Here is a 27,668-nt window from a genome sequence, read left to right as displayed (position 1 = left end):
ATAATAACTTGCTCTCACAGTGTATGTTTATATATGTTAGATCTACTGAAAGTATGAAATAACATGTCATCTTAATATTTGTATGTGCAATATTGTAATGGATAAAGACATATAAAAATATGTTATGTTTGATGAGTCATGCATTAATTATGTTGGTATTAATAAGATATTTGAACTGATGATAAAAATGCTTATGATGTGTAATACATAAAACTGATCAAATATGATAAATAGGTTAAACACATGTTAACAACAAGCCCTACTGGTCTTTCAAAAACAAAATATGTAGCTGCAGCATCATTATTACTATCATTATCGTAGCAGTAATAGTAGTTTTTAGAAAGGTTTAACTTGTTCAAACATTTTTCCAAACTCATTTTCACTTTTCTTCAAGTCATAAACTATTAAATCACACTTGATGACATCAATCTGTAGAAATTAGCATATGTTGCCATAACCTGGTCTCATGCATCTCTCCTCTTAAAAGGGTAATGAAATGTACTATCTATGAATAAATAAACATAATATAAATGTGAAAAAATGTGATTTCAATGATGATTACATCAGATTTAGCTGGATTACTGTCCCACCATTCAGCAGCAGATTACCTGAGATCCAGGCTGCGTTCAGATCAGCCGAGTTCCTCCAGTCAGAAGTCAGCCTCCTGTCCAATTCAGGCCCAAATAAATCCTCAGGCAGCAGCAGCTCCTTTTCCTGCAGCTTCATGAATCTCCCTCCCTGAAACCATTCTCACCCCGGACTATTTAAGACTTCTTCACCCAGGCTCCCCTCAGCCATTAGCCAATGGAAAGGAAGGTATTAGCTGGGATTAGGTGGGATGAGGGGAGATAGGGGGGCAGCTGGGAGCTCAAGTTTTTTGAAACTATTGAACTTGAGAGATTTATGCCAAGGATTGCCCAATAAGGGAGCGTTTCATTCCCTCCCCAGTTAAAACAATTGAGACAATGTGGAGGGCTAATCTCCGAGGCAGGACAGATTAAAATAACAGCCTTTGATTGTCCTCTCCATTCTCCCATAGCGCTGCTGCTGACAGCCCCCCAGCCACTGCGCCTCCCTGATGGGGGGTTTGTTTTGCTAACAGCCACCATTTCTTCCTGATGAACTGTCACAATGAGAAGTTAATCTGAGCCAAAGAGAGCAATTCCTCAAAATCCTGCAGGAAACACTCCAGATTATACAAGAAATCGAAAGAATCATAGTTTTTCTTTGTGCATATTCATGTTAATTTGGAGGGATTTCAGTTGTGTCAGAATATTTTATTTGTAGAATGAATTATTCAGAAAGTAAAATGCATATTAACATTTTCCGATGTAGCACTTCTTTCTAAAATCGTCTACAGCTGCAGTTGTAATGCACGCAAACCCCAAACACAATATTTCCTGCAACATTTGATCAAAATACATAGAAAATTCAAACTTTTTGACTTGCACACAAAATTGTTTGTAGCATAAAAAAGTTTCGTATCTGACAAAAACTTGATCTGTAGCATAAAAGTAACTAATTTTTCAACATGGCACTAGTTATATGCTGCAATGGTGTGTATAATCGACATTTTAACCCCAAGCTTAAGTCTTTCTGCAACATTTTATCAGAATATTTACAAAATTTATATCAGAATATTTGCTAAAACTTAAATCTGAGTATGGAAAATGAACTGGTAATAAAACCCAAGCTGTTTTCTTAATGTAATTGCTTAAAGAAATTTAAGCAATTTCTTTCACTTTTCCTCTAATTTTGTTATAAGTAAAAATCTGAAAGTACGGACTGTTTTTGTTTTCCCCTTTTAACTTTAATTAATATTCAATGCAATCAGTTGAATTAAAAAGGCCTCTTAACCCAATGAAGTCCACCTCCTTGTAATTTAATCTGAGTATGAATACAGCTGTTCTGTGAAGGGCTCAGGGGGGTTTAGAGAGTATTTATGAGCAAACAGCATCCTCAAGACCAAAGAACACATCAGGAAGATCAGGGAAACCTATGGAGACATTTAAAGGTGAGTTAAGTTGTCAAACAATCTTTCACTATCCTGTGAAAATGGAAAGAGAGTGCGTTAACAGAAACCCACCAGGACATGGCTGCTTTAACCAAAGAGACTCTGCAGGGATCTGTCAGCAAGACGCCCATTAGCTTAACACGTGAAAAACTAGAGGTGTAACCTTCCAGCAGGATGACTGGTTTAGATCGAATCATATTTACGTCTTAGAATGGCTCAGTCAAAGTCCAGACCTAAACAACAATGAGAATCTGTAGAAAGACTTCATTTCTGACTGAATGTCAGCAATTCAACAAAGTGGACAGAAATTCCATGATGTACCTAAAAAAATACAAAAGACTATTGTTATTACTATTAACTCCAGATGTTATAAAAATGCTATACATCAAAAGTAATTTTACTTGTAATTTAACGCCTTGAAATTGGGTCTCTGTCTCTTTAAGAAGATCCCATCTTTCCAACCCACTTTCAGGAAGTCGTCACAACATGGCTCCTCTATTAACCCTTTAACAATATTCTTACGGAGAGGTGAGACTTTCTGAAAGGTGATGCCAATAAAGAGCTCTATTAACAAAAAAAAAGAAGTCTGTTCTTTAAATAAGACTTGAACCAGTCATGTACTGTTCCACTGAGGCCAATAACAACTTTACTATAATAATAATTCTATCTTTATAAATTGCTTGTTTTAAGGATACCGTATGTAACCTTTTAATAAAAAAACTATATTTACATTTTTGTTAAAACTCTCACCGTGTCATGACAGTTTGTTATGAGACAAATAATCTGTGAAATGACCAGCCTCCTCTGCCTCCTTCCTGAGATACTCTTACTGTGGGAAGAAATGCAACACTCCCAACCACTAACAACCAATCAGAGACAGGAGGAGGGTCTTGGTGCTGTCAATCATCAGCATGTACTCTTTGGTAAATGCGTTAATGGTGGAGAAACAACAGGAAAATGCTATGCTAACTAGCCTGAGCATCCATGACAGGCTGTGCAGCTCTCTGCAGCATGGAGTGGTGATTGACAGCGCTAAGACCTGCCTCCTACTTTTGATTGGTTGTTTCTGGTTAGCAGGGAAAAGACACAGGATCTTGAATTTTTTTTACATATAATCTGTCTCAAACCATAAGACCATAAAGTAGGATATATGCAAAAATTTATATTTATTATAAACGTTATATACTGTAGCTTTAATTTGAAAAACTAAAGGATTAAGCCACCAAACAGCCAGTCAGAATTGACCTTTAACCCTTTGATTGAACAAGGTGAGCGCTGCTATATGTAAAATATTAATACTACTGAGGTACTTCAGTGAGCGTTGGTATCAAATGCAACAGGTACGTCTGTGCAGCCGGACCCTCAGAGGAAATCTCATGGTTTTATTCCCAGATGAAGCTGTGGGCCGGCTCAGCTCTGCCATTACAACCACTCAGCCCAAGATATGTGAAAATGTTTGGTGCCGTTTCCTCCCCCCAGCCCTTTTCCTCGTCCTTTCACCGTTCCCGGCTGTCAAGCTGTATTAGTGTCCGATAGAAATAAGTCATTTAGAAGAGGCTCGGCCGGCCGGCCCCTCCGCCCCGCTAAAAGCTCCAGGATTAGGTCCCCGGGGCCTTTGTCTCCACGGCCCCCAGGATTAGGGGAGATTTACTCTGAGGAGAGAAAAAAAGTAGTTATTTCATGGCACTTTCATGATGAAACCTGGCCAAAGCTGTGTTGGCTGGGGGGATTAGAGGCGCACAAAGAGTGTGCTTGTGTGTGACCCTCCCTGTCCCCGAGCTGCCACTGCCGAATGGCTCTCCTATCCTCGGATCGGTTCCTCTCCTCCAGGTTCCTCTCCTCCAGGTTCCCCTCCTCCAGGTTCTCCTCCTCCAGGCTCCCCTCCTCCAGGTTCCCCTCCTCCAGGTTCCCCTCCTCCAGGTTCCTCTCCTCCAACTTCCTCTCCTCCAAGGTCCCCTCCTCCAGGGTCCTCTCCTCCAGGTTCCTCTCCTCCAGGTTCCTCTCCTCCAGGTTCCCCTCCTCCAGGGTCCCCTCCTCCAGGTTCCTCTCCTCCAGGTTCCCCTCCTCCAGGGTCCCCTCCTCCAGGTTCCTCTCCTCCAGGTTCCTCTCCTCCAAGTTCCTCTCCTCCAGGTTCCCCTCCTCCAGGGTCCCCTCCTCCAGGTTCCTCTCCTCCAGGTTCCCCTCCTCCAGGTTCCCCTCCTCCAGGTTCCTCTCCTCCAAGTTCCTCTCCTCCAAGGTCCCCTCCTCCAGGGTCCCCTCCTCCAGGTTCCTCTCCTCCAAGTTCCTCTCCTCCAAGTTCCTCTCCTCCAGGTTCTCCTCCTCCAGGTTCCCCTCCTCCAGGTTCCCCTCCTCCAGGGTCCCCTCCTCCAGGTTCCTCTCCTCCAAGTTCCTCTCCTCCAAGTTCCTCTCCTCCAAGTTCCTCTCCTCCAGGTTCTCCTCCTCCAGGTTCCCCTCCTCCAGGTTCCCCTCCTCCAGGGTCCCCTCCTCCAGGTTCCTCTCCACCAGGTTCCCCCTCCACCTTTACTCTAAAAATGTCTCGTCTTCTGAGGTGGAGAGTAGATAAAAACTCAAGAGTAGAACCACTGTGACATATTTTTCCAGAGTGGGGGGGTAACTAGTTAAATTTACTTAATTACATTTACTTGAGGAATGTTTCTGGAAAAAAAACACACAAAAAAAAACACTATTAGGAGTATTTTTACTACGCTGTACTTGACAGTACTTGAATATTTCTACTCTTAGTTGATTAACATTTCTGCATTTTCTGCCCACTGGATGAAAAACATGTTTTAACCAAAAATTCACCAGACACACAACTGCTGATTTTATTGAAGTTTCATAAATGCTTTATTGAAAAAGCTGATTTGTAAAAATTTTATTTTGCCTGATTGTTATTTTTTGTGTTTTTGGTCCTACAAAATTTTCCACTTCATTTTATATTTTGGTCCACCTGGTGATGTAATTTTTAAATATTAAATAATTGATCATTTGAACTGTTACTCAGTACTTGAGCAGACCTTTAACCAAATAGTTTTTCACTCTTACTTGAGTCTCAATTTCTTGGATTTATCTTACTTCAAAGTAAAAAGTAACCGTTTAAGTAGGAGTAAAAAGTATTTGGTGAAAGATCTACTCAAATACTGAATAATTGATCAAATTATTGATCATTTAACATTTAAAAATTACAGAATCAGACAGACCAAAATATGAGGAATTAGAAATTTTGGTGATTTAAGGTCAAAATAATAAAATCAGGCAAAAAGATAATTTTCCAAAATTAGTTTCTTTCAATAAAAAATGTATAAAACTAACAAAAACTGCAGGTATGTGTCTGTATGTGGTGAAATTTTGGTTAAAACGTGTTTGTTTTTCATTCAGTTTGTAGAAAATTCAGAATTTTTCCTGAAATAACAGTAGAGATAGTTCACAGTAAAATTATTCAAGTAAAAAGTACAACATAATAAAAATACTCCTAATAGCAAACTGTTTCAAAAAAGTTACTCAAGTAAATGTAATTTGAGTAAATAACTAGTTACTACTCCACTCTGCTCATCTTTACCTGAATTCAAAGCAAGAAGCTCCAACTGTCTTGCATTATTAAATCATATATATTTATTTTAGTACTTAGGAAGTTTACAGATCATAATTTACCAATGAAATAACAGTAATACAATAAAGAGTAAACTTATTATTTATAGCAACAAATATGAATATTTTCTGGTAACTGCTCATTTTGTGCAGCACTGTTTGTGAATCCACCAGGTCAGTAAGTTTTAATACTTATCAACTGAATTCGAAAGGAGAAGTTGGTGGATTTGTGCTCCTGCTGTAGTGTCTGAAACTGCTTAAATGTGGTTATCCTTTTCTTGGAGGATCCACTTACACATGCAGGGATTACAGTGAACAAAAGACAAAAGGCCGAGTCACAGCGCTGACAACGGTCTCACCGCTGAGCAGGTGTTATGCAGGTTTAGTGACTGTTGTCGCATAGCAGAGGGAATTACTGCTCAGCCCAATGTAAGGAAACAACGGTTCTGCTCTTTCACAGGGATGAGAAACGTCGAGTTTAAGTTGATTACAAGTCTCACTAAAGAGCTGCTAAAGCTCCAATTTTAATAGAGTTTGATGTAAAAAGAAAAAAAAAAAAAGCATATTCTGAACGTTTCAATACCTGGATGTTTATGGAGCTACATTTGGGCTTAAGGTTTATAAAAAAGAAAAAAGAAGAAAAAAAAAAAGAGAAAACTGAATAAGAAAAGACTTGAAACTGAAAAAAAATTTGACATTGAAAAATTATCTTAATAAAAATAAAAAATGTCAAACTGAAAATTATTTTGAAAAAATTTATTTTTAAACTGGAAAAATTATTGGAAATTAAAAGGAAAAGCTTCAAACTGAAGAAAATCAAAGAGAAATATTATTTTGAAACTGAAAAAGGTTTTCTGTAGTCCTATTCATTACCCTCCTGTTGTGCACCATTTTTGCTAGCTGTGGAATACCCCCTTAGCATTATACTACCGCCACCATGACCCCTAGTGTGTGCAGTGTTCTCTTCATTCCTGTCGAGATGGAATCTGAATCATCAGTTTAACCACACTAGTATTGATCTGATACCAATAACTATCAGGCAAAATATTGATATTTTCGATTGATCTGCCCAACTTCACACTAAATATTGAGGCCTTTTTGTTTCTTGTCATTTAGAGTAATGGAAAGCAGAAACGCTTTAAATTAGGAGCTTGTTTTTAGAACTTACATTTTATACATAAGCAATTAATACCTAAGGATTAATTGTGTAATGTCATTCCATCTCTGCACAACATTTATCAGTTTCAGCATCACCTAAAAGAAAAATCCACTTTGGGTGTAAATTAGACGTTTTTGTTCATGACATTTTGCTGTATTTCCTTATTAATTTCCTATTAAAATGTTTCATTTTAATGCCCCATTTTTCTCCTTTTTCATCCCCCCCCCCATTTACTGAGGGAAATGTGGAGCCAGCTGGACTAAATGAGGGCAGAGAATCAGTAAATCTTCTTCCTTTCTTCTCTTTCTCCCTCTTTTTTGTAACTATTGTTCAACTCTCCTGTTTAACAGATGTTTTATAAAGCTCACCAGTCATTCCTAAATTACTTATCAATAGTGGAAATTTGTATTGACAAGAGCCTGTCAGAACAGGACCTTTGTAGTTGTCAGTTATCTCAAAGGGAATTCCCTCTCGGACACCGACTGGATCGATCGGCACGCACAGGACAATTGGGAGGTTTTTTTTCTCTTTTTTTTTTCTACACGCGGATGTGGACGAACAGACAGCGGATCTTTAGGGGGATCGATGGGAACCGCTGGCCTTTGACCTGAGGGAGACGGGGGATGGCGGCAGCAGTTGGACTTGGATCACGCTGTGAAGCCTTGACACTCTCTGGGCTTAGAATGACCCGACTGCAAACACAACAAAGCTCAAAATTACACAAAGAGGGCGACTCTGGTTCGGATGGAGCAGCTATGACACCAAAAGGAAAAAGTTTTAAACTTCCAATCAATTAGCTGGATTTAAATCTGGAGGAGGCAGTTTTAACTCCTTACCGACCAATTATCCTCCTATGATCTCTTTTTCGGCAACACCAGTGGATCAATACCAGTAAAGATTAGACTCTTAATTGGAAGAGAGAACGAGGGATTAAAGATGGACTGGGAAGGTCAGACAGCAGTGGGCGACCCAGGGGTCAAGAGCCCCCAATATGCTGGGGTGCAGGTGTGAATACAGAGAAATAAAAAGACTTTTCTAGACTAGAAATATCCTTTTCATTTCATTTTTTTGGTTTTCATTCTTTTGATTCCACATCTTTTCTAGAAAATTTCTGATATGATAACAACTGAGGTAAAGTTAGCCTTTCTGTGTTATTTCCAAACTGCGTCATCATGAACCCAGCAGGTGAAAAATGGTGACCATCATGGATGAAAAATATGAGAAAAAAGATACATTTTTTGTGAGGGGTTTTTTTAGTGAATAAGAAAAGTACAACATACTTAGCATGTTTACATAATCAGTGACTTTACTGAATCCAGAACAGACATCTGTAACCTAATATCGGGTCTGTTTAGTCGATTCCACTTTAAAATGCTCACAGGGTGCTGCACAAACAGATAAGGCCGCAAACCAAACGCGTCATTTTGTTTTAGAACTCCCGAGTCATTTTTTATTTTATTTTATAACTTTTAATGAGGAAAGATGGCGGCGATGGACAGCAGCCGTCAATCCTAATAACCGTCGGCCCTCGGTGTAACCGCGGATTGCAGCCAACACTTTTTACAAGGCAGGAAGATTAATGCTCATATACTTTTTAAGTTAGCAGGATTAGAAAGATATAGGCAGGCGTCTAACGGTTGGTAACCATGGAGACAACAACGCCGCGCTGTCATGTAGCCTAGCATGTATGAAAAAACTGGCTACGTTTTTAATCGTAGAAAAGACGATTAAAAACGTCCTTTGTTTGTTGTCCTGTTTTTAAACAGGAAGCGCTGTTTATGAGGTGGCGACATTAATCATGTGAATTCAGGTAAACTCGGTAATTTGTTCAACACGTCAGGAGGTACGTGTAGCTTTCTAAGCTAACCGTTTCCAACTCCTGTAAATACCGCCGACTACGAGCCCCAACCAGCTGTGTGACGTTCACAGACAAATTAGCTTGACTGGAGTCAGTAAAAGCCATTTGTAAACTGGAAAAAACAACTTTGGAAAACAATTTCAGTAGCTCTGTCTCTCACCTCCTACGTCCATCATGGCGCCTCAAATGATTAAGTGACGCAGTTGCAAAGTGTCAGTGTTTCCCAACCCTGGGGTCAATGGACACTGGCCTGCATGTTTTAGGTGTTCCCTTGCTTCCGTCCCGCTGATTTCAATTGATGACTGATAAACAGCGTTTGTTGAACTGCAATCAGTTGAATCAGGCACATTAAAGCAGGGAAATCCCTAAAGCATGAAGGACAGTGTGCCTTGAGGATCAAGGTTGGGAAACACTGAATCAGTCCTGCACTCGAGAAGAAGTGTTTTCCTTCTTTGGCTCTTCATCTGCTAGCATGGGGTCATTTCAGGACCCTGCGCCCCCCTAAGCTCCACTTGTTAAAGGTGATCATCGGGAGACACAGAGAGGCAACTGATCGAATTTGATAATGAAGACGACCCTCTAAGCCGCTTTGCTCCACATGTTTAAAATCTCTGGCGAACACTAGGAAGGCCCCCTCCCTGTCACTGCAACATTGTGTAGGTATTGATCCCAGCTAACCAGCTCTGTTAATACCTGGGGTCTGCAGCCAGGCTGGGGGAAATGCATCCTGACATGTGACTGGACCGGCTTAACAGGCAAACAGGCCAAAGAAAAGATGGGCCTCTTCAGTTTAGCATTTCTCTCTTTGTTTCTTGCGAGTTTTTTTTTTTTTGGGACAATTTCCGCATCTGCCGAAGGAAAGGAGAGTTTAAAGTCGCTGCACCTGCTGTTGAGGAGACACTGTAGGAGGCAGCTGTCGCACTGTCACAAACTATTTGTGCTGCAGTGCAGGAGGAGGAATTCTCAGTTATGGACTGGAAGTGGCATCACAGAATAAGTAGAAGGTCAAGTTCAGACACAAACTTTGAGCAAAAGCACAACGGCCTAAAAAAATGTTTCGTTACTATTTTTACAACTTTTCCTTTTCAGTTGTGCTCAGACTTCTAGTGAAGAACAGTTTTATTAATTTCTAATGCTGAAAATGAAACCAAAAGCTTCAGGAGAGTGATGATGCACTGCAAAAACCCAAAAGTATGTCTAGTGCAAATGCCTTTGCATATTTGAAAAACACAGAACTACTCAGTAAAATGATGCATATAACAACTCCTTGATATTGTGAAAAAAAGTCCAAGTTTCACTTAGAACAAGACATTTTTCCCATAAATGGAAAAGTCTGCCAGTGAAAGTACTATTTTTTCCAGTACGAGTTAAAAAATATTCTGTATAACTAATAAGTACTGAGTACTATTTAGTCAGACTTAATTTGTAAAATTCTATAAATATACAAACAAAATATAAATTATATATATATTAGAAATATTGTATAAGTATTTATATTAATACAATGTTTTTCTATTATTTCTATCAATTCAAATTATTAATACATAAAAAGAGGTAAATTAACTAATAATTCAGTTACATTGTGAAATAAAAAATATTACCCAAAATGCAATAACAATAATTAGTTTAAAGTTTGATTGATCAGTTGTAGATAAATTAATTAATTTAGCATTATGAACTGGATGGCAAAATGTACTTTTCATTTTTATCTTAGAAGCAAAATGTAAGTATTTTTGTAATTTTGTCTTACTTGCTAAGTGTGTTGTTTTTAAGGCAAATGTTCTTTCTTAGAGTCTGTATTCTCTGGTTAATGATTAATTGATTACTAAATTAGTTAATCATTTCAATAACCACAATTAAACTGATTAATCGTTTCTGCCCAAAAGGAGTTAAGAGTTTTAAGAAGGCATGAAGAATGAAAGACAAACTGTTTCTTTTAACAAAGACCTTTTAATAGAAAAAGATAAACAATCAAAGGTTTAACAAATACAAAGTAAACTCTTTACAGCACATTTACAGCTCTACTGTATATTTTAAGTCACTGTCAGTGAAAATAACTAATAACTGAACTGGACTTTTCCATGTCATGATGGAGATCGAGTTTCGTCTCATAGATCCTCAGAAATTCATGTGGTTTTTGTCATGCAGAGATTGACATATCAGTGATTTTAATGTGTTTTCTTTGACACATTTCATCAACCTACTAAACCCAGTAACTAGAAGCTGCTGAAGCCGCCTTAAAAAACTGATGACATATTAATAAGCATGTGGTAGAAAACTAGGCAGTGTGTGAAAAAACAAGAGTGTTTATTTATAGAAACCATCGACAGACTAAGACATTAATGCACTTAAGTGTAACTAAGAAGAAGTAACTGGTTTTTCTTATTAGAAGTGAATACATCACAGCACATACGAGGTTCTCGGACTTTGGCCCTGTACAACAAGAGCATTTATATGATAGTGCAATGTATGCTGGAGACAGCCCAGCATGAATATTATTATGTATATACATAGTTATATATATATATATATATATATAGATCTATGTATAGATCTATATATATATATATATATATATAACTATAGATATATATATATAACTATATATATGTATATATAGTTATATATATATAGTTTTATATATATATATAACTATATATATATATAGTTATATATATATGTATGTATTTGTTAATCAGTACAGTTGAGACAATGCCCCTGCTTTTCAAGTTCTTCCATAGAAAGTTTACGATCATCAAGTTTGAGGCCTGAAAGAAACACTGCTCAAATAAAAATACTTTCCAGTGAACATAATTTAAATCTAAAGTAGCAACAACAGAAAGAAAACAGCGTTCATTAACTAAAGTTCCTATTGCTTTACTGGTTGTGAGTTTCTCCTCTCCTACGACCAAAAACTCTGCTGGGTTTATCCTCCCTCACCTGTCGAGAGCTGGAGGCCGGAAGTCATCTCTGTGGACGCAGAGTGGCAGGGTCAGGGGTCATCTCTTGATCTTTGAGTCCTCTTTAATCTTCCATATCATCAGCTCCATGCAGGCCGACGCGTCCTCACTGGAGTCGTGGCCCTCCACTGTGAACACAAGCGCAAGGTCAGCTGTCTCTTGTTGCTAGGAAACGGTAGGAAACACTGATCATGTGACCAAATGGTGAGGAGGAAATTAATGACGTTTGTGAAGGTAGGAACCTTATGGGCGAAATAGTCAGACTTGTATTTATTAAAAAGACATTGAATTTAAGAGGTTTTAGAATATAAATAAATATTTAATTTGCTTTATATAATAAATTGTATGGATCTAAATTAGATTCACAAAGTGAAAATCTAAGGCATTAAAATAAGACAATGAAAGAAGATTATATTGTGAAACCTTTAGCAAGTCTGTATAATCGGATTTTAAAGGTTTTATATCAAAAGCCAATCAGATTCCGTCATTGTCATGCCAAATTTGGCTAAATTTGGCATTTTGTACTTTCCTAATTTGATAAATTATAATCTTTTAAAATTGATTAAGTATTTAAACGGATATACACCTACACCATTTTTGATCATTTCTCATTATCAACAGAAATTCTACAGGCGAGATCACTGAAAAAGGTGACAGACTTTACCATATTTGTCATCACAAAACTGCATCGACAACAATAATCATCCAACAAATTGTATGAATGAGGCAAAGGGAAAATTTTAATCTTTTTAATAGAAGTATTATGATTTTTTTGCACCATTCTATAAATAAAGAAGTAAAAGCTTCCGCAACAGTGACATCTGCTGGTAATTTGGGTGTATTACACAAACTAACCCAAGAAATGAAAGATTCATCTGGAGCAGATTCAAACATTTACCAGGCTGAACTCAGAGCAGCAATTTAATTAATTAGTCTACAATTTGTATCTGTTTTTATTTACAACTTTGTTGGGTTTTAGTTTTGTTGAACTCTTAACAATCTGGTTTGTTAGTTTGGTTGACGTTTGTTTGTTGCTACTTGGCAGTAAAGTGTTGGAAAGCCGGCATAGTTTTCAACAAAGTCAGATTTAGTGAGAGATAGTTTAATTATATAAAATAAATAATTGTTGGAAAGAACATAAGCTGTTGTAACTGCACAGCTTAAAAAAACAAAAACGTATCTAGAGATTGTCTGGTAGATTTTCTCACCGTTGTCCTGGATGATGCGTTTGAGGTAATCGGCCATCAGGGTCTTCAAGGCACGTTTGTAGGGCAGACCGAGGCGGTGAGGAAAAACGATGGCCGTGTCTACGACTGAGCTGTGAATGAGCTGGAAACAGGAAATAAAATAAATCTGCAAAATAAATCTTAGTCTTTAAAAATATCATTGTTTTTGGTTGATTTATTAACTGGAAAGAAAAACATTTTTATCACAGAGAGGGATTAAATTCCTCTGTCAGATGTTAAATTTGTGCAACAAGTTGCAGATTTTTGTTAGAGCAACTGTTTTTGTCCTCAATTAGTTACATTTATGGATTTCAGTTTGAGAAGGGCGATATTATTATTATTTAGTTCACCTAGTACTGCAAAACAAAACAAAAACTTTACAAACTAGCAAAACAAATAACTGATCTACAAAATAACCAACTAGATAAGCAAAGAGAACAACCCCCCTCCCCCAAAATATAAATAAAACAGGATAAATCTTGAAAAATTAACTTTGACCATTTAAAATCTGCATGAAGTCATGAGGCTGCAGTTTTGTTTTTTTTTCATGAGTGTGTAAACAATAAAACATTTCTGGAACAAAAACATTGTTTTTATTTTGTGTTGCATACAATTATAACTTTCAGAGAATATTTATTTATTTATTTTCAAAATAAAAATCATCAAAATGACTTAAATAAACACCTTACATGCATTATCAACCATGTGTGATAAAAATAAGACTATTTTTGTAATCAATTTAATAAAATTCTAGATTATTTAACATAAAGTAGAATATAAATTATGCATTACCTGCAGCCATTTTTTTTTACCTCCTCACAAAGTAAGTTACCCATTTTTAAACTAACTTGTAAGTAACTTTTCAGGAAGACATAGGACCTCATTTTAAGTCAATAAAAATATGGATGAAAAAGTTTTAGTTAAAAGATGGGAAATATATCTTGTTATAAATTAATTTATAAGTACTTTTTCTTCAATATTAAAGATTATTGACTTAAATCAAACTCCTTTACCTTGCGGTTAATTCAGTCTTATTTCAAGTGGACAGAGATATTTGCGGTAAAAACCAGACTAAAAGTACACGGTAAGATTTTGTGTTTTTGCACAAAATCTTGTGCTCCTGCAGCTAAAACAACAAGCGCCTGGAGAAGATGATGAAGAGGAAGATGAAGGTCACCTTGAGCGCAAGCAGGTCGCTCTCCAGACTGTGCCCAATGAGGACGGACTCCGCCCTGAACATGCTGAGCAGAACCGCCTGAACGTCTCTCAGGGTGATGGTGGCGCTCACCAAGTCTTCCTCAGTGACGCCTGAGAATCTGTGAGAGACATGCAGCTTCGTCACACCCAACTCAAGGCGCGTTCACACCTGCAGCCATCCAAGACGGCGCCGGGAGTCGCCTCCTGTTCTCTGACCGTGTGTTGTAGTCGACCACTTTGCTGTCGGGCTTCACAAACGTGTCGTAGACGACCTTCATCTCGGAGTCGATGACGGTGACCCTGGTCAGCTCCAGGCCCTGCTTAGTGTAGCACTGATCACACAGACAGGAAAACAAGCAATTAAAGCTCAGCTAAGCTAATCTTTACCATATTCATTATTCATTTATTTTTGCTTATTTGTTTTTGAGGGATTTAATTTTTGGAAAATCAGGGTTAATTTTCTCCACCATCTTGTTTTGTGTCATTTATTTGGACTTTGAATTCAGGTCAACTCAATGCCACAATGGATCAGGCCAGGATTTTGTTTTAACCAAAATAAATATCAAATGTCTTTGGAAGAAGATTAAGAACGATGGGAAAAAGAAATTCTGACTTTTTTTTTTCTCTGAATTCAGACTTTAACCTCAGATTTCTGACTGATGAGATCCTGATCACTGAACAATTTCTTTCAAAAAAAACCCTTTTGTGCAGTTTTAAATTTGTTTTTTTTCTAGTGAAATAACCTCTTTTCTGCTAATATTCTCTTAATTAAACAAACATTCTGACATCCTGTCCCAAACACTCTGATCCAACAGATGACTGAATTAGAAGCCATTTTTTCAGAAATATTTTGGTAACACCTTTTTTTTTTTTTAAGAAAAGAAAGCAGGCAAAAAAATAACATTAATTAATTAAGATTTCTGATTAAGCCATGCTGGCCAGCCGTGGTTTACGGAGCGACTCGAGGAGATTCTTCTTCCTGTTTCGCTCCAACTCACCATCTCACAATCCAAAGCGAACACTCCGCCGTTTCCGTCTGGTGGCAGCGGTTTGCTGAACGTCGACACGAAGCCGTCCAGAGACTCTTTACGGCCGTCCTGCACGTGTTGCTACAGAAACGCAGAGCAATGGAGAAAATTAAACGATCAGAGATGAACATTAGACTTAATTTTCTAATATTCATCTTTGACCATTTAATGAAAATTTAAAAGGTTTTCCTAAAAATCGAAAGCAATATTTTGACTACGCTAATTTATTTAGCAATAAAAGATAGTTAATAACTATAATAAATACATAAAAATAAAATATTAAATAATTATGTTTTAATAGATCAAATAAGAACAGCTACTATGATAAACAACTTTAGCTATAAATAAAAAATTAACAAGTGACTATAGTTAGGTCAATAAATTAGTATGTTATAGTTAATAAATAAACAAACTACTAAATACTTACAGTTAAATTATAAACAAATGGCTAGATTTAAATATTTATAATCAAATAAAATAACTTGCATTTTAAGTTATTTTAAAATAAAACACACCGATACATAAATAACCAATATTACATAAAAAATATAAGCTAATAAATAAATTATAATTAAATAAATACAAGTAACTAAATAAGCAAACAGCTTTAAGTTTTATCATCTCTAACTAAAATAAGTTAACACTATTATAATACAACTAATATAGCACTAAAAGAATAAAACATCAAATACAATCTTAAAAAATAATAAAGTGACTTGGTTGCACTTAATGACTTCTTTCTAAATAATTAAATGTCTGGATGATTAATTTTACTGCTTGTCCAGCTAATAAACGTAACATGTCAATGTTTATTTGAGGGTTTTACTACTCCTGGAATAATCTCTGAGTCCATGTCTTTCTGACATGTGAATATATAATTATCGTTTTGTTGCGATACCTTTGCTATCTGACATCCAGGCGCTCCGACAGCAGCCGAGCAGCAGCTGTACGTCGTCTCCCAGCCTCCGGCGACTGAGAGGAGAAGAAAACACGTTGAGGAGACGACCGACTCAGGAGGAAAGACAACTCAGAGCGTTTACCTCTGTGCCTGCGTAAACGTCCCCAGTGATAGCTGCACTCCTCTCTGCGGACGCAGCTGCCGTTGACGTTGACCTTATACTCGGCGCCGCAGCGGCAGCATATCCTGCCCAACGCTGCAGGAAGACAAGCGGAAACCTTTTAGCTGAAAGCGTGGGGTTGGTTTGAGATGGACGGCTGCGTATTTCCTCACGGTCTGGGCAGGTCTTTCTCTCCGGCTGGTTGTAGATGACGGCCTTGCCCGAGGCCTCGGGGTTTAGCCGCGGGTATCCGTGCTCCTGCAGCTGCTCCTCTGTCATCAGGTACGCCTGCAGCTTCCTGTACAGGCTGACGCCTACAAACAACAGAGCAACAACTAAATCTACCATAAACTCCTAAAACAAAATGAGACACATATCTGACTTTTTCCATATGTGACAAATATCCAGAAATATCCACAGTTTGTTAGTAATTAGTTACATTTACTTGAATAACTTTTTTTAAAGAGTTTTTTTTTTTTTTAACACGCTGTACTTTTTACTTTTACTTCAGTAATTTTATTATGAAATATTTCTGCTCTTAATAGGTAAAATTTCTGGATTTTCTACCCACTGAATGAAGAACAAGCACATTTTAACCAGAAATCCACAGACACACACCTGCAGCTTTTGTTAAAGTTTCATAAGTTCCTTAATGAAAGAAACTGTTTTGGAAACATTTTCTTTTGCCTGATTTTGTCATTTTTTACTTATCTGAATTATAGTCAATTTCATCCTTAAAATACCAAAATTTCCACTTAATTTTATATTTTTTTGATTGATGATTTAATCAGTAATTCAGCATTTGAGTAGACTCAAAAAATGGCTACTTTTTACTTTTACTTGAGTAAAAAATGTGTTGAACTAGAGCTACTCTTACTTTTTTTGTAAAAAGTAGCCAACCAAGAAATTACTCAAGTAGGAGTAAAAAAGCATTTGGTAATAAGTGCACTCAAATTCTGAGTAACAGATAAAATTATCATTCACATACTGGTATAAATAACAAAAAATTATGAAATCATGCAAGAGAAAATGTTTCCAAATTTCAATAAAAAGCGTGTGAAACAAAAGCAAAAAGGAAACAAACTTATTGGGTTTCCAAAAAGGAAACTTGGGGATGAGATTTTGTGATTCTCTTGTTATTTAGCTGGAGCGCCGTTAGCATGTCCCCTCTGACGAGGGGTCATGGGTTGGTGACCCTCAGGTTGTCACATGGCAGCTTGAACAGACCTTCCACTGTGAAACTGATTCCAGACTGTAAGCAGCACCTCACAGGCAAAAATGGTTTTACTTTTTGTTTTCTCAGAGATATAATCTGCGTTTTCTGCTGCCAAGCATGGGATCAAGTGACGCATAAAGAGCTGAATCCAGAAAAACACAAACAAGAAGAGAGAAATGAGCACATCTGTCATCTGAGGCCGTGTGTTTTTTACCGGCGAGTTTCTCCTCCTGCTGTTTGCCCGACCGGTTGACAGTGAAGCTGGTTGTGGCTGCAAGACGACCTCCCAGAACCTCCTCATGGGACTGCGCCTTTCGCTTAGCTGCAAGCCCAGAATCCTCTGCAGAAAATGCGAAAGCAGATCCACTGGCTGTCATTTCATTAATGGTAAAACAGATGAGCTGTACAAAACTGAAAACAAACAAATATTCACTCCCTCGTATTTGTTGTAACAACTTCAGATAAAATGTTTTCCTCATCCGTCATAAAAAAAATCTGAAATTGCACAACTGTAATGTTTCAATTGTTGATTTTTGTTTTTTATAACCTGAAAGCACTTTGAGCCGCCTTGTTTCTGAAATGTGCCATGCAAATAAAATTTGATTTACAAACAACCCCGATGAACATAAGTAATTTAAAAACTAAGGTAAATCAAACAATAATGGAAAATATTTATTTTCAATTTCAGAATTTAGTTCATTTGAGTTCAAACCATGACTGGACGACCTGGCTTAAAAATAAAATCTCTAATCGGATTTAAATTGTTTTGCTTTTGTTTTCTAAAATAGAAATCACAAGTGACTTTATTTAAGTCTTTCCTTTTGTTGGTTGTAGAAAAGAGTGTTAAGGCCAAGCTACAAGAACGTTTGTTTATGAGATTGCAGTCATAATATTAGCAAAATAAAGATGTAATTTCACCAGAAGAAAGTCTTAAAATTATAAGAAAAAAAATCGTTTTTATGAGGAAAAAAAGCTTTGTGATCGGTTTTCTGTAAAACAGACACATTTGTTTCCTCAATCGTTTCAAAGTCTTGATAAAATATTTCCTCATCTGTATGTCTTGTAACAAAGTATAACTTCACAAGTTGCTCAACATTCCTCACTTTAATGTTTCGCTATTTTTTATGTCAAATTTCTCTTAAAATTAGTATTTCATTCTCCTAGAAGTACGACTTTATTCTGGTAAAATTACGACTTTATTCTCACATCGTTTTGACTGCTGTTTTAAAATTTAAATTAATAGTTTGTCGTAGAGTTAACCTGAGTTCAAAGTCCAAATAATTTGAAGCTGTGAAAACTCTCTTGTCAAACAAGATAGCCGCTCTGTGCTGACATCACTCTGAACTATGAAAACCCAACGGTTGCGCTGGTGAAAAAAATGCAAATTATCAAGAAATTACATTTTTATCTCATTATTATTCAGGCCTAGTTCAAGCATAACATCTATTATAGTCAATCTGATTAAATTAAATCTGACATTTGCTGCTTAGCATCTTTCAGATGAAACCATAGTTTCCTGACAGGCTTAAAATGTATCAGTCAGGGGAAGAGTATAAATAAAATCCTCATCATTAAATACAATGCAGAAAGTACTCAATTTCAATGTATTTAATTGAGTTTTAATGTAAGAAACCATTTCTATTTGCTGCTTTTGAAGCAGCAACTTAACACAAGTTAAATTGTGTTTAAGTCGATTCTTAGATTTATTATAAAGAAAATGTCAAAATAAAAGTGAAAAATGGAAAATTATCAATTATAGGCTGTTTTTTTTTTAACAACATAACAGGATTTAAACTTTATAGATGGGAGTTGAGACGACATACTTTTGACAGGTGACGAACTCGAGCTGCTTTTGCCCCGAAGCTTCTTCAGCGTGTTGACGGCAACGTTGAGGTAAATGTTTTTACTGCTACTGCGATCGTACACCAGCTTCTCCTCGTCAAGGGCCTGAAACAGCCGTCACAACCATCTTTAAGTGAAAACCGAGCCAAAAGCTTGTGGTCAAACCGCTTGTTTGACTACAATCAGTCAAACAAGCGGCTCTGTTACTAAAAGAGAAGATAATGTTCACACCGTCTGAAATGCAACATCCTCCGATGGGCAAAACTTGACACATTCGTCTATGAACGTGTTGAGGTAGCGCTGGCGGATGTTGGTGGGAACTTTCGCCCCAAACTCAGTGGGGATGACCGGACGCCTCATGGAGGAGCTCTGGGGAAAATAAGACAAACATGCAGAGAAGGGAGTCACTTAAAGAAAACAACATTTACACGTCAATCCTTAAAGCCTTGACAAGACTTTAAGGAAAATTCACACCAGCTCTGCTTTAATCCAACTCTAGTATGTCAACCTAGAAAGTCTGGTTTGCTTTAGGAGGTGTGTATGCGCCAACAAAATCTGACATGAACCATCTTACTGCCTGTGCTGCAAAAACACAAAATCTTACCAAATATTTTGATCTAGTTTCTCACATAAATATTTTATTACACTTAAAATAATACAAACTAGCTTGCAAGTAACTTCTCAACAAGAAATAGGAGTTTGATTTAAGTAAATAATTCCTTAATTTTGATGAATGAAAGATGATTTCATTTAAATCAAGATATTTTCCCCATGTTAGAAGTGAAATAACATGTCAGTGACACAAGTACTTTTTCAATCAATATTAAGAAATTATTGAATTAAAAAATGTCCTATTTCTTGATGAAAAGTTACTTATAAGTCTTATTTCAAGAGAACTAAGATATGTATGTACTAGAAACTACAGAAAAATACTTGTGAAGATATTGTGTTTTTGCAAAGAACGAATTTCAGTTTCTTGTTCAGAAGTTTTTGTGTCGTTTCCTTCATTAGTTCTTGCTACAGCGCCACCACAGGTGAGGGAGTGAACAGGTTTTTGAAATAGTTGGCTTGTTAGACACAGAGCAGTGTGAAAGCAAACTGTACCAGCTGAAAATCTAACGAATGTTGCAACTTTGGTCCCCAGTCAGTCTACTGGACTTCTAGAAATTTTCAGCATTGTGCAGAAATAAAAAAAAAACATGCACAAAGAGGAACTAGATATCTATGAGCTTATCACATAATGTCTGACACAAATAGTTAAAAATCACCTTCATGGTGGGTGTGTGTGCCGTCCTCTTCTGCGCCATCGTAGACGAGGTTTTGGACAGAATCCCAGCTGTGGTTTGGCTCTTCACCCCCTGGGGAGTCTCACTGGCAGCTGGTTTTCCATGTACTGGACCTGCTGGGACAAACATCCACATTTGACTAATTATAGAGCCAAGAACAAACTTTCAACCAGAACCGGGAGGCTTCCTACTCGTCTTGGCGGAGGTTATCTGAGGATTGGGCCGGTGAGCGATTCTCTTCTTCTCTCCGGCAAAGCTGGAGGTGGAGCTCTGTGAGGCGGCTTTGACTGACGCTGAAAGCTGGGCAGCTTGCTGCTGCGCCAGCTGCATTCGCTGGAAGCAGACCTCCTGCGGAGTGGGCCGCTTGTACGGTCGGACCAATGTCTTCGAAGGTGCATCGGCCTGGAAAGTAACAGCAAAAATATTGGTGTTATGAACACATCGTTGAAAAACACAAAATTTACAGTATTTTTGTGTAGTTTCTGGTGAAGACATCTTAGTAAACTTGAAGTAAGGCAACTTAAAAGTATCTTTTCAGGAAGACATAGAAGTTTGTTTTAAGTTAATAATTCCTTAATACTGATTAAAAAGAAGGAGTAGTTCCACTGGCAGATTTCTTCACTTACAACACGGCAAAATGTTTTGTTATAAGTGAATCAATCTGCCAGTGGAACTAGAACTTTTTTAAAAAATCAATATTAAAGAATCATTTAATTACAATGAGCTCCTATATCTAGGTGATATATAATAACATGGAGGAATTGGTTATATTTAAAATGATTTTTTTATGTATAAAGGCTTTATTGGCTCTAGTGGCCCTTATATGACAGTGAATTGACAGGAAAGTGAGTAATGAGAGAAGGGGGAGGCCTTGCGGCAAAGGTCACCAGGCCGGGAATCAAACCTGCGACAGCCACGTCGAGGACTAAGGCCTCCATATACGGGTTGTGCTTAACCCCTGCGCCACCACGGCACCCCAAAAAAGTGATTTTTTATTGTGAGGGGCTAAAGTCCCATAAATTACAAGAAGGGATCATCTCTTCTTAGTATGACTCTAATTCTGCCTCTCTCAGTTTGTTCTAGCACTACATTCAATTCTTAGGAAACTAATATTATAAAATTAGCTTTAAAGAGAGATTTTTATGACACAGAAACTTGTCAGAAACTTGATCAGAGGATCTGTCGGGAATGTTTCAGTTAAATCATATCAGGAAAACCCCTGAGTTGTGATTTAAAGGTTTTATATCCTGTTTTTACTTCCTTATTTCTGTCGCCACCACCTGAAGTTCCACCTCAGTTTAGAAGTAAAAACATCACAGAATGGTGTGAAGTAAACATCACACTACAGGGGATTTTTTTTCTGCTCTTCACATAAAAGTCAGACTTTAAAAGGTAAACAAGAAACTCCCTCTGATTTAGTTGATATTTCAGATGTTCCTGTTTTTCTTCCTACTAACACACAGCTCGATGATGTTTTTACAAAATACCAGCATTGTTTGCAAAGATTACCTCTGTATGATTGACTGAATTTGTAGCAAGTGTTTGCACATAAAATAAAATGTACCATTCAATTAAACTGATTCAAATGAGTCTCACTTACATCTCCTTTGGCAACGAAATGGGACACTCTCTTCTTTTGGCCGGGTAAGAGTGTGGTTAAAGTGCTATCTGTGCTTCTCTCCTCCACTGAATCCCTAGAAGCCTGAAAGAAGAAAAGAAGAATATTACGGTAACTAATAGTCTGAAATATGAAATAATCTGTTAGTGGAACCTGTAATTTTTTATCAATATTGACTCAAAAGAAGCATCTATAGTTTACTGATTGCAGATTTCTGGCCAATCGCCAATTACCAATCTTTAAAAAGCCCAATTCTGATTTTGGCCGCTACCAATTTTTTTGTCTGAAATGTTGCTAAATATGGGAAGAAAGTCCCTGAGTTGGTAAAAGTGGTTGACTATTAACTGTAAACATGCAGACATGACCTGGTGGGCCGGCTTCACATGCGAGTGTCGGCTGATCACAGATTTCCCAAATGTAAGAAAATTAATAAATCAGTGATTGATAAATTCGAACACCCCTGGAAGTTAGAATATGAATGAAAAGTTAAAGAGAAGTAGACGGAAGACAGATTCTACCTGCTTTCCTTGCCGTCCCTTGTCCTCCTTCTTCACATCGTTGGATTCGTTGAAGATCCGCAAACACTCCTCCATCGGATCCGAGTCAAAGTCCAGATCATCCTGAAACATGGAGAAGTCGACTCGGACGTCGTCAGGCTCCTCCCAGCTCGACCTGCTGCGTTCCGGTTCCCCGTCGCCCTCGTCCTCGGAGGAAGATGGCGTCCTCTCTGAAGCCTTCCTCTTGCTCAGAAGTCCCCTCTTTAACGCGTCGGCCGATTTCCTGACCAGGACTTCCTCCGGCTCGTCGTTGTAGTCCGCCTCCATCGGGTCGGCCTCCTCGGGGCTCTCGTCTCCGAACAGATCTGCGTGGCTCAGATTCAGACTCTTGTCTTCGAGTTTCTTTTTTGACGAGCCAACGCTTTGCTTCGCCTTAGCCGAGCTTCCCTTCCAGCTGCTGGAGCTGCTTTTGCTTTTCTTAATGTCCTTTTCTCTTCTACTGCTGTCCAGTTTACCATTTCTGTGCTGGCTGTCTTTATTCTTGCTTTGGTCTTTCTCACGCTGCGATGGTTTCAGTTTTTTGCTTTCTCGTGCGTCTTTGTCTTGTTCACTTAAGGCTCTCTTAAGTTTTTCCACCATCTTGCTTCTACTCTCACATCTCTTCTCATCCCTGCCTTCTCTTTTAACTTTATCCTTCATCTTTAGCGTGTTTTTACTATCATCTTTCTGATTTTTGTTCTCCTTCTTTGCAGAGTCTTGCTTAAAGTTCTTACACAATAATTTGTCTTTTGCACTACTGCTGCTACCACTGCTACTTTTTACACCAGGTGATTTCTTTACTTCTTTATCAATATTTTGCGTTTTCTCCGGTTTGCTAATTTTACCATGACTACTTTGATCTGCCGGCTTCTTTTTCTCCAAGTTCTCCTTTTGTTTGGTATTTTCCTGTGAATCCAAGTCCTGTGCAAGCTCCTCCATGTTCCTCTGTGTAAGAGCGCCCTTTATACTTTTACTCCTGTCTTTTGTATCTTTCCTCAAAGCGTCTCTGGCTGACACAATGTTGGCCTTTCTTTGCTGGAGATTGCTAAGCGATGTGGGTCGGTACTCTGTTCCAGAGCTCTCCCCATCAGAGTCGGAGATGGTGTACTTTTTTAAGTCTATACTCGCCCGCTGTGGCTTTTTCCCAGCTGTATCACCCTCCTTATCTGAAGCATCCAGCCGATATGCCTTCTTATAGTCAGTCTTAACTGGATGTGAACCCTCGTCTCTCTTATTTTTCACTGCGATTCCTGCAGAGTAGTTGGACAGGGGGTCATACTCCATGTCTGTAGACGGCTTAGAGTTGTCCAGAGTGTATTTGATCTTTGCAGAGGATGCAGTGTTCAGATACTTGGGGCTTTGGGGAGGACAGGGCACTTGTGTCCGAGACTGAGGCTTTTTCAGGGATGTGGGAACATATTCCATAGAGCTGCTGCTGTTGCACCTTTGACTCTCTGAATCCAAGGTGTACTTGCTGCAGCCCGGGGTGGGATCGTATCCTCCGGATGTGATCTGATAGCTCCCAGGGTCGTAAGCCAGGTGGGAGGCCGCTGCTTGGCTTTTAGCAACGTCAGATGAAGACAAAGCAGTCTTCTCAGTGGGGCTGTAAGGTTCGTCTCCGATGCGAGAAAGCTTCCGCTGTTCTCGCTCCACCTCGCCACGGACTTCCTCGATGGCTCTGTTGACCATCTCCAAGGCGCCGCTGAGGTTCCCGGAAGGAGCAGGCTGGCCATTCTCCTGCTCCTGAGGTCTCACTACTTCTGGGTTGAAGGGATCGTAACCCTGGTCTGCAAGAAACACAGCAACAAAATAATAATCAATTTCAACTGATATCAACTGATCGATGGCAGATTATTTAACTTATTGCATGGGAAAATGTCTTGTAAGTAAAATAATATTCCAATGGGACGATCGCATTTTTATCAATATTAAGGATTTAATTACCTAAAACAACCTACTATATCTTTGGTACTTTGTAAGTTTCTTGTATCTTATTTCAAGCTTGCTGGAATATTTCCAGTAGAGTCTAGACAAAAAAAAAAAAATACTTGGTAAGATTTTGTGTTTTTGTAGTGTAACTTTCCTCGTGAAGATTTGACTTAAAACATGTAGAACCAATATTTTTTTTAAATATTGACATGAAAAATGCAGATTTGCATTGAATCCTGAAATAATTAACAATCAATGTTGATTTCCATGTTGTTGCCATTTGTATGTGTGTGTGTGTGTGTGTGGTTTCAGAAGCCATGTGGTTTTTGTTTGGTCATGTGACAACCAAAGCCATGGATTGCTGGGTGTTTAATTGAAGCAAAGGAGAAACAACAACACTGTGTTATTGTTTTTTCACAGTGTTGAATAGGTATGGGGAAAAATATGCAATAGTGGTAAATATTGGTCATCTGCCCTAACAGCAATATTAATTTCAGCTTTCAACTTCACTGTGCAGCCCAAATTATTCATTAGATAACGTACAAATCGGATGAAAAAGAAACAGGAGAATAAACGTTTGAACACGTGGAAAATTTTCCAGATAGAAAAAGACGGAACAATCTTGGACGAAAAGGCTTTTAAATAAAAATTAAGGAGAAAGATATTCATATTGTGATATATATATTGCAATTACTTTATCTCAAAAAAAGAAACAAGAATCAAAAAGTCTTGCAAATTGCTATTTTTAAATCCAAATTGTGGATTTAAGGAAGGGTGGCCTCTTTAAAGAGAGAAGTTTCAAGATTTGCTTCATGTTGCAAAAACCAAACTCCAAAGAAACAAAATAACAACTACAGGAGGAGTGAAAAATATTGCTACTGGCACTCTATTCGAGGATATCTGTGCTTACTTTTTCATTTTATCTCAGCAGTCTTGTCTGATTTATTATTAAATGCCTGTCCTGTAATAATTCCCAGCATAGTATATTTAGGAGTGAAAGCAAAATGATGTAGATACCATGAAATACAGGTATCTTTATCCAACAACACGTGAACTGATTTTTTAAAAAGTATTTTTTTTTCAATACTGAAGTATGGTTAAGAGATGTAGTTCCTATATTTTTGCAAACACTTATATTGTAAAGGCATTTACCTTCTATTGATACATCCTCAAACTTTATTACACTGACATTTTAAATGCCAAAAAGTAATTTCGCAATTTAACTAACATATTAAAGCTAATTTAACTGAAGTTAAAAGTTTTAAGAGGTACTTCTAAGCCGTGTTTGGAGCAAAAGGCAGCACAATTGACTTTGCAAAGCTCTGATGTCACTATGATATAAATTTATATCCAAATAGCTTTAAACTGTCTCCCAGCTCGCAGTAGTCACAAAAGGATGAGGGCATCACCAGAAACAGCAAAACGGGGCACGGACGGTGTAATAAATACATTTTTTTCTACTTTGTCGCAACAGAAGACAAATGAAGTGAACAGTCAACCAAATTAGCACCTTTTTGTCCAGACTGCAGCTTTTTAACGTCTCCGTACGACGGCCGACTCTGCCGGCTGTGTCTGAAGTGACAGTACGGTCTGTTACACCCATTTCTACCGCCTCTGGCGTCGTTGTAGTCCGCGTAAAACGGACAGTCAATCCCTCGGAAGAAGCCGGTGGACCTTAACATTATCTCCGGATTGTCGTCTCATGCCCGCACGTCCGTCACGGGCTTCGTTTTCGGCGTCGGGTTTCTCAAACAGCCAGCAAACTGGAACAATAACAGCGTCCCTAAGGCGCCATGACAGACAGGATGAGAAGAGCTAAAGTCTCGCGTGAGGTTTCCGTTCGATCACGTCAGAGGGATGGCGGAAACGAAACCGGGTTCCAGAAGACTTAAAACACCGTGACCGATAAAGCAGTTAGGAACATGGCTTTATCTCTAATGAAAGCCTTATTTTTAATCACAGGTTCAGCTTATTACCGGTTTACAGTTCGTCTCAACACGATGTCCACTAATAAAGCTACTTTGCTTTTTAATTGTATGATCATACATGAAATCAAAGAGGCAAGGGTTGGAAAAGTTTATTAACCCTGGTCAAGTTACATGTAATCAAGCTTTCAGTGCAACTTCCTAGTTTTTCCACTGGATGCTGCAAACATTGAAAATGGCCAATTTATCATTTTAGAATATTCCTCTACAGCTTTATTGTTTTAGTTATGTCAGAAACAAGAACTAACCACCTTAAGCTGAGACGCAAACATGATAAAAGCTGTTTATACCTCAGCATGTCCTACAGTTTCACAAAGACAGAGTTCAGTTCGTTTAAGATGCAAAAGATTAGAAACAACCATCTCATTGTCGTTTCTCTTTATGTGCAGCAGCTAGATTTAATTTTTCTAGCATGAGGTTGTGCATTAGGGATCCCCCTCAAGACAGTTCCTCCCGCATGGATGGATGATGTCTGGATACAGTTAAAGTCTGGATTTTGTAGCTTCCTCCAAAACTCTCCAACATTTAGCTCCACGCTTGGAGGCTATTCCAGTTTTCTCCTCCATCAACTTGCAGCTCAAATTAGAAGAACTAATCCAATAAACCTTTAGAGAAATATAAAACAGAGGATAAAGTAATGACAAGCAAAGGAATATCAAATACATCAAGGGTCAGATCAATATTTTTTTAAGTACATTTTATGCTAGGATTAAGTGAATTACTTTAACCAAATGGGTGACTTGGTCTGCAAGTGCAAAGACATAAAATGTCCAAAATTTACTCATTATTAATACAGTCCATTAAAATTTTAATTAAAATATATACAAATGTTACAAATAATAGAAGTTTGTCTCAGAATGATCAGTGAATTTCAGGTAATTTCAGGTAAATAGGTAATTTTCAGATTTCAGCTTTCAAACTAGCAAAAATATCAAACATTAATGCATAGTTTAGCCATTAGCTTCTTAAATGATACCTACCTGCACAGCCACTGTCAAAGTTCAGCCAGTCTCCTGCGCAGGCTTTTTATCACCTCCTGCACACCTGCTATTATTCCCAGGTGTGTAGGGACAGGTGACACATGAGGTAATTATTGGCTGTTTATCAGCAGGTTCACACCTTGAGGTCACTTGGGTTTATGGATGTTTTTTCTCAGGTTATAAAGCTG

The 27,668-nt window shown here is 37.9% G+C and overlaps 2 protein-coding genes across 3 annotated transcripts; both read right to left on the bottom strand.

Annotated features, from left to right (window-relative positions):
• Window positions 1–294: 294 nt before the first annotated feature.
• LOC129379579 (involucrin-like) lies at window positions 295–4,947 on the bottom strand. Its single transcript, XM_055060403.1, has 4 exons — window positions 4,931–4,947; window positions 2,416–4,532; window positions 2,087–2,335; window positions 295–1,996 (listed from the first exon to the last, which is right to left on the bottom strand). The coding sequence occupies exons 1-2, from the start codon at window positions 4,945–4,947 to the stop codon at window positions 3,704–3,706; spliced, it is 846 nt and encodes a 281-aa protein (XP_054916378.1). The 3' UTR covers window positions 295–1,996; window positions 2,087–2,335; window positions 2,416–3,703.
• A 6,303-nt stretch (window positions 4,948–11,250) lies between these two features.
• rexo1 (REX1, RNA exonuclease 1 homolog) lies at window positions 11,251–26,316 on the bottom strand. 2 transcript variants are annotated; one of them, XM_055045840.1, is made up of 16 exons: window positions 26,026–26,316; window positions 22,569–24,373; window positions 22,033–22,134; window positions 20,624–20,834; window positions 20,415–20,548; window positions 19,378–19,515; window positions 19,128–19,251; window positions 17,519–17,644; window positions 16,262–16,402; window positions 16,071–16,184; window positions 15,929–16,002; window positions 15,001–15,111; window positions 14,219–14,334; window positions 13,983–14,121; window positions 12,788–12,908; window positions 11,251–11,707 (listed from the first exon to the last, which is right to left on the bottom strand). In XM_055045840.1, the coding sequence occupies exons 1-16, from the start codon at window positions 26,195–26,197 to the stop codon at window positions 11,619–11,621; spliced, it is 3,717 nt and encodes a 1,238-aa protein (XP_054901815.1). In that variant the 5' UTR covers window positions 26,198–26,316; the 3' UTR covers window positions 11,251–11,618. The 2 variants fall into 2 exon arrangements, with proteins under 2 accessions (XP_054901815.1, XP_054901824.1); XM_055045849.1 differs by having other exon boundaries at window positions 11,252–11,707; window positions 20,415–20,545.
• Window positions 26,317–27,668: the final 1,352 nt, after the last annotated feature.

Source organism: Poeciliopsis prolifica, unplaced genomic scaffold, assembly GCF_027474105.1.
Source record: "Poeciliopsis prolifica strain line A6 unplaced genomic scaffold, Auburn_PproV2 SCAFFOLD002, whole genome shotgun sequence".
Taxonomy (NCBI): Eukaryota; Metazoa; Chordata; class Actinopteri; order Cyprinodontiformes; family Poeciliidae; genus Poeciliopsis; species Poeciliopsis prolifica.
This window is presented reverse-complemented; position numbering and strand designations above follow the sequence as displayed.